The sequence below is a fragment of the Aphis gossypii genome, chromosome 2, assembly GCF_020184175.1.
Source record: "Aphis gossypii isolate Hap1 chromosome 2, ASM2018417v2, whole genome shotgun sequence".
Taxonomy (NCBI): Eukaryota; Metazoa; Arthropoda; class Insecta; order Hemiptera; family Aphididae; genus Aphis; species Aphis gossypii.
Window position 1 is genome coordinate 55,604,223 of NC_065531.1, and position 18,149 is coordinate 55,622,371.

Genomic DNA, 18,149 nt, shown 5'->3' on the forward strand with positions numbered 1-18,149 from the left:
CAAGGACGTGTTCAGGGTCACGTCATCTGCACAAGTTTTGTGCACGTAATATGCATATAATATGGTTATTATGTTGTTTATATTGACGATATTGACAGATTTTTTGATTTAATTCATATAATTATTGTGTGCACGTCTAAACGTATTGTAAAGTCTTCTCGTTCAAATATAATAGGCATCCTATACGATCGAGTTCTATTATGGATCACGGTGCAACGGTCGTTCCTATAGAAATCTAGCCGGGTACGCGTACAAAATATTATATAGAACGTGGCTTATATTATGTGGTTTTTTCCATTGAATTCGTTTGTTTTAAATTTTTAAGTGAAATAACAAAAACAGCGTACCGATATAATGCATGATTGTATATTGCAATATTATGATATGCATCGCGGTATATCATATTTAATCTGTTATTATATTCATATCGCGAGTTTATTGCACCAATATGTAGCTGTTAAACTTTATTTTTACTAACCGAATTTCAATCGGGGGGCAGCGTTGATGAAGAAAATGACAATTTTATTCGATACACAATTACTGCAATACACCAGCACCGTAATTATAATATAAGGTTATAGTCATGGATCGTGGACAGATTTTTAGCGTATAGTTCAAAGAGTTGATATCATAATGTTGGGTGAGAAAATAATTTTAACTAAGAACCTATCGAACGTGCGAATATCTAGTCACATAAATATGTAGTCCGTGCCCGGGAAGTGACTCGATTCGATTGATTGACCGACGGAATGAATTTACGGTCAAATGTAGGAAATAATAAGTAACAATAATCTAAAGGGTCGGACGAAACCGAAACCGGCCAATACCGGCCGCAAACAATTATTGCGTAAGTGTGGTAAAATTGAATTAGAGAGTTCCATTTTATGGGCAGGTCACGCTTCGATTTATGATAACTATTTACCCATATTATTATACTTGTAGAGGGAATATATATATATATATATATATATATTATGCAGATTTATTAGATAAGATAGTGTAAAATATTCAAACGGTTACAGCATCGATATCGCTGTATTATTTCGTTTTCGTTTATATTATATTATAACAGTGTACCATTATTATTATTATCATTAGGTATGCGAATACTTTTACACATTTATAGAATGATTATTGTTTTTATATAACGTTGCTATAGGTATAGGTTACATTTAAGTGTTTAATGTACAGCGCATATACGACTCTAAAATATATACTCGTTTAATGTAATATAAACAGCTGACGAAACAACAAATTATGTCGATAGCCACAAATCGAGCAGGTACTCGTTGTAGCGCAGGACTGCGTGTAAATCGAACGTTTAACACGCTGTCACCACTTATTATTTAGTTGTGTAATCGCGATACCAGAAGGTCGCACCACATGACCGAATTCGAAGTGAATTTATTATTTCCTACACTCGCCAAGCTGTATTTTCTTCTCGTAATAATGATTTATTATCGTACTTATATATGTTACTGCGTGGATGAAATTCGCTACCGCGATAACACCTCCACAGGGCGGGTTGGGTCGGGTAGAGGTCGATTCGTGTTTTTAATAAATTGCAGTGAAAAGGTACCTATGTAAGTCGGTAGACTGCACAAAAAAGCAATGATTTCCACATCGGGATTCGTTGTCGCTCGAAGATGAGTCATTGGTTTTGGTAGACGGCTCGATATGAATGCAATTCTTATGCCATAATATGATTACGCGTGTTTAATAAGACAGTAAGACGTATAATTAATGTAGGAAGTTATTACATACCTACATACTAACTGCCAGTTAAAAATTGGGGTTAGGAAAGAATAGGATTCGCTAGGACGACGGCATTTTACTATCTAATTAATACACATAATAATTATTATTGTTATATCACGCGATCGGTATTTTGCATAATATTATGTACTTACATTGTGCACTTTCGACGTTAGTTCGACGTCCACAGTGCTAAAACTGCACGTTATACAGTGTAATGACGATAATATACTATTGTGATCATATAATAATGTTGTACACGGCCGAACGTTTAGCTGCAGCAGAAGCATTAGCGGTGGAACCGAAATTTAATATCATACTAGCCGAGACCGTGGCAATGACAATAACAATTCATAGGCATAATATAATAATGTATGTGTGTAGAAGAAGAATAGAACGTCGTAAAACACACACACACTCACGTGCGTAATTTTTTTCCGACAATTATCATAACCATTATGAATCGTACGTGCGTATCCAACTCGAATTAGTCGTGAACGATGTGCCCGACTCGTTGTGTACGACGCGCGTCGTCGCGTGTGTTATTGGGCTGCGGATAGTTGAGTCGTGCGGTCTCGACGGCGGGGTGGAGAGCAGAGGTCCTTGGACGTGGCGCTCTCGTCACATATCCATTGCCGGTCGATATCATTATACTTTATTATTAATATATGCGGTTTATGACATTTTTAAAACTGTTTTTTAGGCCATATTATAATCACGCACTTCATCGCTGCAGTCAATCACGAGTTCGTATCCCATCGGTGAGATACGTTATTATAAACCGTTAATGTAGAGACGGGTGCAAATTATAACATTAATATAACTTATTTTTTTTATCATACGACCCGTTTCAGATGGTTTTAACCTTAACCGTCCTTCGTAGGTGTCACCGCGTCTCTCCGAAATACTCGGCAAATATAATAATACTACAAGATCCGCCCCCAAACGAGATTATAATTATTATTATCTTTAGTCGGTGACTAGACATATATACGCGATGAGAAAATGCGTCGCCTGATGTATTGTTAAAGCGGTAATCCCGGTAAGATTTTCACGAGCATAACGACGACGACGGAAAAAATCGCACGTTTTTTTCCATTATCTTCACGTACAATATAAATTTATAACCACACCGGTACAATACTGTCGTTGTATGCGTGCGGTCGTAGTGTTTAAATGTCATATTCGGAAATCGATATCGCCGTGTGAACAATGTTCATCGTATAATCGTTATGCGCTATCTTATATCAGGAAATAAATATTAGGTAGGTATATATTATACGTTTTTTACAGTTATTCGCTCGAAAACGTTTATCATAATGCTGTAATTTTGTGTAATTTTATTTCTTGAAAAAAGTCTGGCAAAACCGTCCTCAATTGTATTAACTACACAGAGTGTACACGAACAATAATGTTACTATTGACGTGATTATAAAACTCGTTTCTATACAATCCTATTTTCGATGGTATTATAACTGACGAGTATTCCACTTTGATAAACTTACCATTATGTCACTGCACTGATAATGATGATATCAGATCACTGCATAAATTTGAGTACGCTGATGGATAATAAAAATAATAATGTACGATTAACTACTCAATGGTTTTAAATAACTGATAACTATATAAGATTAAAAGTTTCAACTATAATGTTTTAAGAACGTACGACTTCTATACCGACCATTTATGGACTAAAAATTATAAAATTTTGAAATCTGTCCTTGGAGTGAAATCTCTAAGTACGTAAAAATATGGCCTTAAAAATATTTTTGATCTTTTTTTTATAAAGTCATGAAATGAAATTAATTTACAGCTTACTCTTGGCAATAAATCTACTGTTGTAAAACAACAACCACGAAAACGTGCAAAAGTAGTAATATTATAGTTCACGGAACGCTACTGCAGTAGCATATTACACCCACTAAAATAAAATATAATCATATAGTAAGCTATATAGTACATCTCAACTTTAAACATATTTTCGGATTTATATTTGTGACCGTGAAGTCCTCCTCGAAAGGGGGTCGGTGGCGCCTCTGTAGCAGACCTAAATATACCTTCTCCTGCGAAGTCGTTTAAATGCAGATGATTGTGTGCAAGTCGTCGCAAGTACACGTTTGTACGTGTGTGTGTTTAAGTGCAAGGATATAAACGGGCGGAACAGTTTGCATGAAATCGTGTATACTCACAGACACGTATTTTTAACTGCGTTAGGTGGACGGGTGGGTTGCGGTTGGCGGGTGTGCGCGGCGTTGTGCAATGTCGCGGCGGTATATGCTCTAGTGAATGGTAAAAAGCATATACATTCGTATAGTATATTCTATAGCACTCTGCCCTTGACAAGATAGACGTTTCACTTTCGACTTGTGCCGCTCACTGTGCTTATCACTGCGGTTCGACGACTAATAGGCAGGCGCGTTCGCGCGAATAAAACAATCCCAATGCGCTAGGTGTTTTAATAATAATATTATAATATACAATGTCATCTTGTGGATTGAAGATTTGTATATATTTATAAATGGTATTTTCAAAATATAATTATCACGAACTAATTATAGATAAAAAATCAACTCTTTTTGACATTTTGTTTTATTTTTTTTTCCAGAACGGAAAATGACTAGTAACGGCATCATGTCACTGACACTGCGGCTGTTGCTGTTGTCATCGACCTTGGTGACAGTAGCCGTAGCTCAGTCGAACTACGATCAGGTCGAAAATAGCATCGAATTCCCAAGTCCAGATCGGGGCCTGCCTGAGTCCACGGTGTTGGACGGCAAGGTCACCAAGCTGGACGAATTGGCCCCAGTTATTTTTTTGAATAGGACCAAAGCGGCGCTAAACTGTGCCGCCGGATTTATGCAGGTTAGCCGAACACATAATCTATAGTATTACATAAATAAATTAAATACGATAAATAACGATATTATGATTAATGTTTCGATGTGGCCGTGGATTTTTATTGGACCGTGTTTTGTTTTCAGATCGAACTCAAGTTCGAAGAACCATTTTACGGAAGAGCTTACGCAGACTTCGACCGGAGCAGCGCATGCACTGTGACGGGTAAAGGTAACAACACAGCCAGGATCGATTTGCCACTAAAAGGATGTGGTACAAGACAAGTACGTGGGAGAAAATCCGATTTTTACACGATTTTTCTATCTATAATTAAATAAGTCTAATAAAATAAAATTGATGTTTATTTTGTTTTTTATTCAAGGATCCGCAAAGAGTTTTTACCAACAATATCGTAGTCAGGTTCCACCCTTTCTTAGAAATGGACGGTGACGAAGTGGTAACTATAGTGTGCAGATATCCACCGCCCATCGCTCCACCACCAGCTGGAATACCTAATAAAATGTAAGTGTATATAATATAATATACTATAAATGCATAAAACGTATTTTTTGTATAAAAAACAAGTACCCGTATAAAATAATATTTTTCATAGTTTTATTTATTTATTTTCTTAATTATAAATATCAAAACGAGCTCACCGCATAATATGTATAAACATTATAGTGTTGTCATTGAAAGTAGACAACGACTATATAATATTAAAGTTTTACATTCATGAAGGTTATTTAATAATATCACGTGTATAATGTAGGTAGTTTATATTACTGACTCGACATTATTTATAATTAAATCATTGATCTTTAAAAACTAAAAATATATTGAAATGTAACGGAAACTAATTTAGTGCCAATACAATAATAATTTATGTACCGAGTATTTTATCATAAAGTAAAAAAGTTATCGTACTGAATCGTATACTCACTGAAAATAATTATAACAAGAATTAGTTGTTTTTTTTTTTTTTGGTCCAAGGATTTATGTAAAAACGTAGCTACATAATTAATGGTTGGGTGCAATGTGCATTATAATGAATATATTTGAATGATATAAAAATATATAACGAAATGTGTTTAAATTTGGTATGCATTCAAGGTTTGAAATGATACGTATTTAACGATTAATAATGCCCTTTCCACGTAGTAAATGTTTAGATTTACAGTGCATACATTTATTGAGAAAAAAATATCTAATTTATACTTTTTTTTTTACACAGCATTGATTTACCGTCGACACCACTAGAACCACCACTTAAGGGCTTCCAAATCTGTTGATTGTGTGTGGCATACTATTTCTGTCGTTGGTCTTGCTAGGCCTTGGCTGTTCATATTACTGCCTGCGCAACCAGCAAGTGCAAGTGGTCCGCCGGCATCCTTTGTCGTCTGTAGGTTCGGATAAACTGTCAGACTCCAGCTTGTCCATGTTCGATGGGCTGAAGATACCACGGGCCCGGGCTCCAACACTGGACAGCTCTTCCGGTTCAGAAATGGCTCTGGTCAGCGCCGGTGATACACTTCCCAGTGACTACCCATCCGAATCACCCAGTTCCGGACATTCGGAAGCGGAAGACGTGGATGGTCGTAGTTTGAGACAATCGCCAAGTTCCGGTGGATCGTATGAAAATCGGGCGTTCCAACAAGAGTATTACGCTGAACGGTACCAACATTTGCCGGCACCGACTATCACTCCACCACCACCCCCAGTCCAACCGAAGTTCGACGTTCAGCTCCGTGTGAAACGAGCTCCACCTCCTACACCAAGCCCTACACCACCACCGTCCGAATCCGAGGCAAGCGTAGCGGCCTTAGAACGAAACTTGACCACCATTCTAGAAAAGGACGAGACGATGTCGATGACCACTTCGACAGCAGCAGCTGAAGAGCGGTACCGACCAGTGTATTCGACGGTTGTGCGTAAGGACAGGGACGAGACTGAATGGTATAGAACGGAAGAGAACGTTTCGGTTTCCAACTCAGATATCAGAAAGTCACCGCCACCACCTCCGCCAATGGTGCAATTACATACAACGGACCACAATCATCGGTATGCCACCACGTCCAAGTATACGACTGAGATGCAAGTGGATGTCATCGAACCGCCCGTGGTGCCGACCAAACGACCAGAAATCACGTCACACACGGTTGATGATGTGTTCCTTAAAACGATAACTGAAAAGAAAACGATCGAAGACATCGAACGGCATCGTCGAGAAGTGGTTGAATATAAGCCCCGACCGGTGCCGCCGCCGGCCAGCTGGGATGTGACCATCAAGAACTACCCGAATCCGGACGCTTTGTACCCTCAGTCTGGCGAAGATACTGCCACTGACTGGGATAGTTACTCCGAGGCATCGTCAGTGACTGGTTATCCGCCTGCTGGTGTTGACCGCCAGTCGAGGATTCAATCATATAACACTAACGTGATGTCGACCGCCACTGCCGAAGAGAATCACATTAGGTACCTGAGCACCATGGACATTCCGGTGCCAAAGCCGGACAACTGGGAATCGTTGGTCCGAGTCTTGGAACCGGAACCTGAAGAACCTAACGCCAGGTATAGGGTGGAGCAGACATTGACGTTGGATGACAAACGTAAGTGGCGGCAGATCATCACTACCGAGTCGACACTTCGTCAGCTCATCACTGAGGCAACTGTCCGGGAAGACTTCGAGCGCATCCGCAGCGATCCCAAGTATGAAAGGATATTCGAACCAGAAAAGTGGGACGTTATCATACGCGTGATTGCACCACCACAGCATTATGACCAGAAGACTGCGGGCTCGTCCAACAGGTACACCAAGAAGAAGACCGAGTTTGAAGGAGCCAGAACCAGAAGGAACTCGCTGCCCACCGTCTACGAATACGATTCTGACGGCGGGTCCAGCGTGAGAACGTTGACGGCAGTCGATGACAACGGCCCTCTGGGACCAGCCCGATCAAGAAGAACGTCCAGATCAAGCTTCAAATCTGACATGGACGTTAGGTAAGAGATTAAGTGAATATTTACACATGCACTACCACACATAGTGAATATGATTTTTGAAAATGTGTTTTATCTAATTATCTTGTGGAGAACTATTCTAATTTAAAATTATATCCCATAGTTATTAATTTAATCAAGTTTAGTATAATTTTATTTAAATTTAAATGTCTTAAGAAGTACAACTATCTGTTCTTTTGTGAACTAATCATAAAAAATTGTGAATGGTCACTATACTGTTGACCTATATTTACGGGTGAACCAAAGATCAGAAAGAATATTTGAAGAATATATATCTTTAAATGATGAAGTAGAACTAATTATAAATCCCAGTATTATTTATGCTTTTAAACTAATTTGATTAATAAATATCGGTGAAACATGAAATTGAATTAGAACGTACACAGCCTCTACAATAGATAAAGGATCGTATTGAACACTACAACCAATGTTCTTATTAATTGTTCGATAAAATCACATTTTAAAACTTTTATTAGCATTTATTAAATCTCCTTTAATACCCTTAAAATGTAGAACAATCAATTGAATTAGTATTGTGTTAGGCCATCAGTGAAAAGTTTGAACTGAAAACACGGATATAAAATAATGTACAAGTTTATAAACACAAGATATACGATACGGTTATAATATTCGTTTAAACACGGAGATCCGTTTAAAAAAATTACTTTTCGTGTAAATTAGGGATTGACAGAAAAAAGGTAGAAAGAAAGTGTGTGCGTGTGAGTGTGTTCCAGAGATATTACGAAATCGTGTAATGTTTGATTTGTTTTTATTTTTGCGTTCATAGGTCAATGAGCGAGATGATGGTGGACTTCAGACGACCGGAAATGCCTGACAACTATAGCGACGTGAGCTCGGCGTACAACTACAATTACCAGCAGAATCAGCAACAGTACCAGTACCGTCGGGGCGGTTCATCTTATTACGCCGACGACGACGCCGGCAGTCTGGTTCGGTCGCTTAGCCAACCGTCGCTTGCCCGATCCGCATCCGAATTCACTGAGAACAACTGGGGACTTCGGATCCGATCGTATGAAGACGGCGACGACCTGAGCAGCCCGGACCACACTCCCAGGTCTTCGTTCAGGTCGACTCGTGGTCCGCAGCAGCAACAAGTGCAGCAGTCGTATTCCACAGAGACTACCTCTGGAACGAACGCGACTACTAGGAGGATGTTCGGCGGTCGTACTGTGTCAGCGGCAGAGTGGTTCCACGATTCGGACGAAAACGACGCCACTTACAGATGAACAAAAACCGCCCACATACCTGCCAGCTGCAGACGATTTAATAAATTATATATATAATTTTATATCGTGCGAAGAATTTACCCTCAGCAGAACTCGCATATATAATAATATAAATTTATATATATATGTAGTATACACATATAATTACTAAATAATATGTACCTCATAAATTTGAACCCCCCCCCCCCCCAGATTTCCATTTTGAAAATCGTTTTTCAGTTCTTTTTCGATTTTCTGTACGATTATTAATTTTATTTTTATTATTATTATTTTTGTTATTATTTCGACGGGACACATTGTTTAATGCGTGTCCCAGCTGGTCAGGTGCAATAATTCGCGTACTATACGTTATACAATAAATTATGTCACCAAACATGAGCAAACCTCCCCTAATCGCCCCCGTCTCTTAAACCACCCGTAAGCAGCTCATTATATATATATATCATGTACAACCATATTTTATAATATCGCCCTGCAAATTATGACTCTCGCGGCATATTATTATTATTATGATTGTCATAATATCGATTAATTGTTTTATTAATTTTTACTAACTATATTATATAAATACATCATAATAATAATATAATATACTTAAAAGAAAATGTGTTAAACGAGCTGTTGAACAGACTAAATATCGATGGCCGTTTCAGGGTTAATTCGACAGAAGTTTATTGATATTATGATATAATTATAATATTATTATTTTTTTTTTTAACAAAGTTAAATTTACAATCAGGATACCACGCGATCCGCTATGTGCCAAACTAACTAATAATTTAATTCATATTATATTAAATATATATTTAAGCAAATGTAGACTCGTACTCGTTACGCAAATTGTTATTCTACACACGTGCAACAGTCTTACACTGAATGTTTATTTTATCGTGAACCAGGCTATTATTGCGATATCGAGGGAAATCATTTTTTGTAATAACTTTTTTTGTAAACATTATAATTTCTAGTATTTTAAGACATTGCCTGGTTCACGATAAAATATGCGTTTAAATAAACGTTTCAACGTTGACACTTTATTGTTTTTTTAACTTTAGATACTTTACACTCATCGATTTCCCTGCGATAAATCGTTTTGTGTTCCTAGCCATTTATAATAGACGAATATCGTGTTTAACTGATTTTATTCTCAAACGAAACTGTGATAATATGGGCGCAATTATTTAACCCATGTCCGTGTACATCTCCTTATAACGTCTACATAACTATATATAATACACTATTAACCATTACCTATAATAACATTGTATTTTGTTTTGCTCTTTTTTATTCTATAACGATTCTATACTTTTTGCTATACATACGTGTCGGTTGAAGTATAATGTAACGAGTACAATTTAATACGAATTGTCTTAAAAGTCATATTATTTTTACAGTTAATAACTTATTAACGATTAGTTTGTAAGTAAAATGAAATCTAAAAAATGTTCAATAAGAATTTTCATTGTTCACTTGTACTCATTTTTTTTTTTTTTTTTTTGTTAAGTGAAAACTGGAAAATCTTGATTGACTATAAACAATGGATAGACTATTAATTATTATACATTATTAATAATATTGTAATATTTATAATAATATGCAAAATAATAAATCAAAATATTTATCATTGTGAAATGATCATCTTTATTGATTTAATTTTATCCTATATTTTTTATAAAAAATACTTTGATAATTTATATAATTCAAATGTATCAATATAATAAATATAATTGTTTTATAAATTGACATTACAGGAATTATATACATTTATAATTATGTACAATTTATATAAAAAAAGGGGAATTATGATAATGAAATATTATTGTAATATAATATGTTTGACACACCATCATGAATACTGAATAGTATGTCATTTTAATATATTATTATAACAATCAAATTATTACTATAACAATTATAATATAATGTCGTTAAATCCATCACTATATAATCCAAATGTGAATTCCCATCAATAATATTTCTGTTACCTAATTGTATAATAATTCTATTATAAACGTTATTCTGGTAGTAGTAAAATCACACAAAAATACAAAATCAGTTTAAGTGGACATATTTTAAGCTGCAAATATTTGAAAACTGTTAAAAGACTGTATAAGTATAGAATATTATAAAATTAATAATAATAATTATTATTATTATTATTATTATTAATACGAATCACGATGTATCGTATTTTTAACAATCAATTTATTAAATGAATTTATTTTGATGGAACCAAATGGTAAGTATAAGTAAGATTAGGTAAATGTTTCTATGAATCACAATAACAATATTGCACAATATGAAAGTAAGCAATTATATAATAAAAATAAATAAAACCATACTAAATCAATTAAACGTGTAATAGGTAGTGGTTAAATTAGACTGACAAAGGTTTTGATATTGTGAGTTAATTAAATGACGGTTTGAACCGTTGCATTTTTAAAATAAACTGTATTCAATAAACGTTGGCGTGAAATTATATCATGAGCACTAAACGATCGATCGATCTTAATAATAATATAATATTTAACCTTTTGCAGAGCGACGCGGTTCCGTTAACCTATAATTGAGTGCAAGTGTATTCCGTCGCAATTCAAATCAAAAACAAATTGCTTATTCCGGTGAAAAAAACGTGTAACGAGTTACGTTATAACTAAAATCGTTCCTGGTTAGCGGAACTTTAACTGTTGTTTTTGATTAAATGGATCTTCTTATCTATGTGTTCAGGATAAATATTTCTAATTTTGAACTAGAAAATACAATTTTTTCAGCGTCTTGTTAAAATATACGTTTTGGTACTATAACAATAACCAGTTGATACACTCAAATGTGTCAAGACTAAGGAGTATCAATTGAAAATTTTACTAGATAGAAATTATGATATTTTTTACTATCATCACGTCATGTGAAAAATAAGACCGGTAAAAATATAATTGGCTTTTGAACATTCGACGTCATGAATAAATATTACTACAACATCAATCGGGTCGAAGTAAGAGTACGTAAGAGTTGATACTTGAATACTTACTTACAAATAATAATATGATATCAAAAATTATATATAATATTAAAAGTTTTAAAATTCTTAAACATTACAGAAATAGGCTCGTTAAATTATTTTGTCATGTAACATAACTCATTTGCAAAAATTGATAATAATTTTTATTGTTGTATTGGCACACATTATATTTTTCATTCGAAGGAATGTAATTTATTATATTATTATTTTCCACTCCTTATATTATTTAATAGGTACGGAAAAAAACTCTACTTATTTTTATATTTATTGCCTATCGTTTACGCCTCATTATTTAAGGATATGTATTGTGCCGTGTCAAATGTTTCTTCCAGCGAGTCTACGGCAAAAACATTAATTTTATAATACAAGCAACAGTCGTTTCGAAACACCCATAAAAATGTATTATTATCTTACTATTATACTTATAAATTGTTATTATAAATACGATTTAATGATCAATCATCTGTAAAACGAAAAAATCTATAATAAAATAATCTATAAGCTGATAATAATAAAAAAAAAATGATTTTGTCATAAATTGGATTTGCATAAAAATTCTTATTTTATTTTAATTTGTTGTTTATTTTTCTCAATTATAAAAATCAGTACTGGGAATTTTCGAGTTTCACCTGTTTAAAGTAATAACTAGATAACTAGATTCAGATAAAATTGTTTATCTCGTTTTCAAAAATCAAAGCATTTAACTTACAACTTATCGTGTACCCATCCACAAAAAAAACACACTATGATAAAATTAATAAATTTACCACTCCGCTTAAAATCTAAAAATATACATATTTGACAATTAATTGATCAATAGCACATTGAAAGTCAAAAAAGTACTTTGATGTTTGTTAATCGGTAAAATCACATCTTATTATTTATGATCTTATACAACTCTGATACAATCTGTTTATACTTTACTTGAAAAGTATGAAAAGTATTGTTTAAATTTAAAATGTGGTTAATGTAAAAATTATATTAAATACATTAAAAAAAAAAAAGATATAGCATATTATAAATACTTTTCTATTTAAGATTAAAATAATATAAATTTCCATCATATTTTATTATTCAAAATTTGACGTTAACTCGTATCATTAATCTATAATAATAATAAAATACTACACTATTCAGTATAAATAATTATATAACCTATTTTATCATACGATCCAAATAGTTACCGTTACGAGCATAGACCTTATACACCTTAGTATAAGGTCTATGGTTACGAGTAATTTTTATAAAATCTCAGTAGACTCCTTGAAATATGATGTTATACATTTCATAAACCGTAAAATAATAATTTTTCTTGTTCGTTAAAATTGGTATGCTATGTATTTAATGTATGTATAAATATCAAAAGAACTTTTAAATACCAATTACCAGTGTTAAATACAGCAAAGCATAATTAATATTTTTATTTTAAGGTGATTCTGTTAACGATGAACACCTTTTCCGAAGAGTGTTGACTTTATCGAAGGCTTACATATTTTTATGTGTGTCTTAATATTTCTTATATAAGTAAAAAAAACTCCTTTATCACTCTGTTTTCATATTATTATTTTTTTATAAATTAATAAATGTTTTATGAACAATTATTAGTTTTTATTAAGATATTATAACTATTAGATAAGATAAGCAGAAATACCAGCAAAAAAAGTCTTCTATTTCCCATTACGTTGCATTCGTTTACATATACAAATATTATTTTAAGTAGATCTCTTATTTTAACCTGCACCCAATAGTTAGTCCTGTTTGTAGTTAACATAACTTGATTTTTTTTTTAGTTTTTTTTTTTTTTTTACATCATCCTTAAAGTGTTAACATGATAATTTTCCAAATTCACTTAGTATTTATATTCAAGGAGTCTGTAAAATGGATAAATTATATGACCCCTAAATGCAAACCCGATGCATCGCTTTGACTCAGACTATTGTTGAATTTTATTCAGACAATAATACGCACTATGTGTCCTTTACACATGCGGCTAAGGGACTGGGCCCTTTAGCCGTCTTTAATACGATCCTACATAAATATAGAAATAATAGGAATAATTTTAAATCGGCCATAATAAAATTATAATTGATAGTGGTTTTCCGTCCGAATGAAGAAAAATGTTTTTTTAATTGCCTCTGTGACAGTACAATGAATAATGAATGCGTACGAGAATCGTTTGGTTTTGAGTTCATGGCGCTATTCATAACGTCCAATTATTTTAAAATCTATATAAAAACACTAAAAACAATACAAACAAACTGTTCAATGATTATGTTCTTTACAAATATGTTGAAAATTAAAACAGAAATAGTAATAAAAAAGATTCAATAAAAATACGAAATATTGAACTACCAAATCTGTCGGTTAATTGGGTCGTTTCACCGATTTTATATACATTTAGACCCTTGTAAAGCTATATAACATCAACAATATTTCTTTTTAGGGTTTAAAATTTGTTTGTTTTTAAAAGTTAAAGATTATAATCTGCTGTTTTTGAAAACTGATTTTTTTTAGGATATGTACGATTCAAATTATATACTACATTCAAAAGATATTTAACTGTACATTATTCTAAAAATCCAAAGAAGTTGTTATTATCACAATTTATATTATCATTTAATTATTTATTAAATGATATATTATAAAATAAATCTCACGTTGTGTGATAATTTTGTTCAGTTACGATTTACTGTTGAACGTGTGGATAACAGTTCCGGAAATATAATGACCCGACGCTATAAATAATTATGATTGGAATTTATTGACCTTCCATTGTTTTGCTTAACAGCTGGAGATTTGGTCTAGTTTTCAAAACGAGTTGTCCAATAATATTTGAACCCTTAAGTCAGCTTTATTAAAAATCAAAATATAAATCCTGACCATTTTAAAACAATAAATTATTGTTAGTCGTGTAGTAGCATAAAAAACAAATTTGTTAAAAATATTATTTATGTATTAATCGTTTGTTGCTTAGAAGATGTGGAAAAGATCGTCTGACGATTTTAGATTTCGATCGTATAGTATAGCACTATTGTATACATGTGTACATGAAACTATTTGACAAGATGAATATTGAAATTATGTATGTGTATAGATGAGGTAACTTGATTTGATTCCTGTATACAATCCACATACATTGTATATTTGATTTTTTAAATTGTAAAGAATATACTTTCTATCGGTATAGCCGATTTGGTTTACGGTTTGAATTATTTTTAAATCAAAATCATTTATTTAATCCAATGTAGGTATTCTTTGTTTAGTTATTTGTGTACACGATGTACAGTTTCAATATAATAAAAGGATAAGTAAAGAACTATAAAAACTTTAAGTGTTTTGAATTTGAAAGTGAACTAGATATACATTATTATATTTTTTATTAAAACGTAGTAAGGAATACTATTTTTTTTTAAATTTTATAATCTTATAATAATGCATAATATATCATTAACCCGACCGCGTAATCCGATGCTAAGGATTTATGTTTTTTACATAGTAATGTATGAAGTGGGGTCGGAAAAGCAGTGTATTGAACACTATATATGATTTTCGCTAATATCACTGCGTTATTATAGATTCAGACGTCTATTGGGAATACGCAAGACTGAAGGGCGGGATAAGCTTAGGATTTCTGCTCGATTACCAATACATACATACCAGCTCGGTCTTGCAAACTTTAATCCGACGTCGGGGCATGTGTTTGTATAATAATATAGCATAATATTATCCAGTCCCTCTTCGGTTCGTTTCAAGGTCCAATATATTAAAACATAATTCATTCGTACAGTGTTTAATAATTAATGATATCGTATACTGCTTATAACTTATCAAAAATATTAAAAAGTTTATCAATCGTCGCAATAACGCTCATGCAAAGGTGATCTATCATTATAATATAATACAATCCATTACGATTAATTGTTCTAAATATTATTATGTTTTTAAATAGATACGAAATAAATCGTTATAATTGATGTAAAATCGAAGGAGAAAACATTAATTCGTAAATCGTTAATTCAATTCTCTGCTTTTTTTAATACTTTTTACTGTCCCAGACCTATCGTACTTGAATGTGAATCTGTAATTATAGTTATCAACCAAGAATTTTTTTTTAACCTACTTATTTTACATAGTTGAATAGTTTATATTGAAATATACCCCTTAACTACTCTTATGCAACAAACCTTTCAGTCAAGAACTATTAGTTTGTTAAGTTTAGCTAATTTCCACTTTTCAGGTACTGTGTATTATTCAAGAAGATTATTTTCAACTCTACTGATTCTTCTCATAATAGCTAAACTTAGCTATTTAGTTCTAACAAATTTCACTGGAAACATTGTTAATTTTCGAACTCAACTATTTATTTGATTTTAATTTTATCCATTTATTGAACACTTTCCATTAAATATCTTTATTAAATTGATCATCATTCTATGCTTCTGCTTCTACATTTTAACTTATGTTTTAAGTAAAGTGATTCATGTATTGATTTTTATATAATGATGGTAGATATGTGTATATTTTTGCATTTTAAGGCTCTTTTTATAGTGGAAAAAGATGCTTACGTTTTTTACGTTTTTCACGTTTAGGATGATTTATAGTACTAAATTTGGACAAATAGTTGTGGTTGGTACTTAAAAGAACAACAAATATTATTTCTTAAAAATAACGAGTAAAAACGAAAAACAAATTAGAAAAATATTTGAAATTATACCGATAATAATATTTTGACAAAATCAATTTTTTTAAATTATTTTATTGGATATAAACAATGAATAATTAAATAGTATACTCGTAAGTACCATATTCTGTCCAGTGAGAGAAGTCGTTGCTGCCCGAAAAAAATTGGTTTTTCAACGTATCCCCATACAACATTCCGATCAAGTCGAACTGGTATCAATGACACGGTTTCCAATTAATGTATTTTTTTTTTTTGCTAAAAACAGTTTACGTGCTGTACTTGAAATTTAATCTTTGCTAAATAATAGATATTCATTAAAAAAAAAATTATCAAAGACTTAAAATGCCATGTTAAACACAATGGTAATGGTATATTATTACTAATCCCAATATACAGATTTATAATAAAATATCTTTTAAAAAAAGACTGACAGACGATTTCTGACTCTGAGTTGTTTTTCATATGCAATAATTTATCATTAAATTCAAATAAAGTATATCTCATTTACCATGACCTACTCAATAAAGAAGTACACTCAACATCTACAACTATGCAGTTGGGTGACAAAAAAAATTGCATTTTTCCATTCATCTAATTTATAAGCATATTACTGTTATAATTTAAAAACTGACTTTTTTTTTAAATCAAGATTTTTTTTCATAATATTGTATCTAATAAATTAATGCCATAATGGCGAAACTAACTGTTTATTCTCACTGAAACCTAGATTGTCACTCACAATAGCAACTCATACGAAATAATAATATACTGATGTATATTGTATATACCCATTTAATATATTATTTATCTATTCGGAGGGTTATAAAATATTTAAGTCTGTAGTTTGAGCAAGCGTGTACATCATTAATTGAGTTTTTCAGTCCATCGTCCAAACAAAAAATATTATTTAACGCTATTATTTAGGGAATTGTTTTGTTTATAATTCGTCAAAATTAATTAAGCTTACAGTATACGATATATTTTACGTCATAGCGTAGTACCTACCGTCCTAAAAGTTACCCACGTACTCAAAATTATATTGGACTAATAAATTTGATGTTTTTATTGCGTGTATAATATTTATTAAGTATACATATTAATGTTTAAGACGGTACCTAATTTTAAGACTTAGAACATTTTGTGCAGAGAGAACCTCTAAGTTAATCAAGCGCATCGTTGCAATAACACCTATTTTTATTCCAATTGATATTTGTTGATAATATATTAATATACGACTGAGGGCAAATGAAAATGTTATCATATAACTCAATTATTTCTAATATGTAACATTGTAATATATACACTTTAACAAATTATTGTTTATTATTTAACCATATATTTTTTTTATTGCATATGGCATGGTATTGGTGTATAACAAAAAGTAATAACGGAATAAAATAAAATAAATAAACCAACTAACTAATAAATAAATAAACAAGCTACAAAGTAACATCTATTAAATGCTATGAGCGTATGGCAAGATTGTATAGCCAATCTAACGCTTCCTTGTCGCCATTGTGTAGACCTGATGTTCTTCCATTGAACTTTGTTTTCGGTCATTCCTCAACAATGTGTCTAATAGTTTGGATCT

At 32.2% G+C, this 18,149-nt stretch overlaps 1 protein-coding gene across 1 annotated transcript in view; it reads left to right on the forward strand.

The window, feature by feature from the left end:
* The window catches only part of LOC126549977 (uncharacterized), a 46,556-nt gene extending 36,066 nt beyond the window's left edge, over positions 1 to 10,490 (forward strand). Inside the window, 6 exon segments of the mRNA XM_050200597.1 lie at positions 4,364 to 4,620; positions 4,740 to 4,877; positions 4,976 to 5,115; positions 5,828 to 5,874; positions 5,877 to 7,593; positions 8,399 to 10,490. Of these exon segments, the coding sequence (XP_050056554.1) occupies positions 4,364 to 4,620; positions 4,740 to 4,877; positions 4,976 to 5,115; positions 5,828 to 5,874; positions 5,877 to 7,593; positions 8,399 to 8,858 (2,759 nt within the window). The 3' untranslated portion in view covers positions 8,859 to 10,490.
* Positions 10,491 to 18,149: the final 7,659 nt, after the last annotated feature.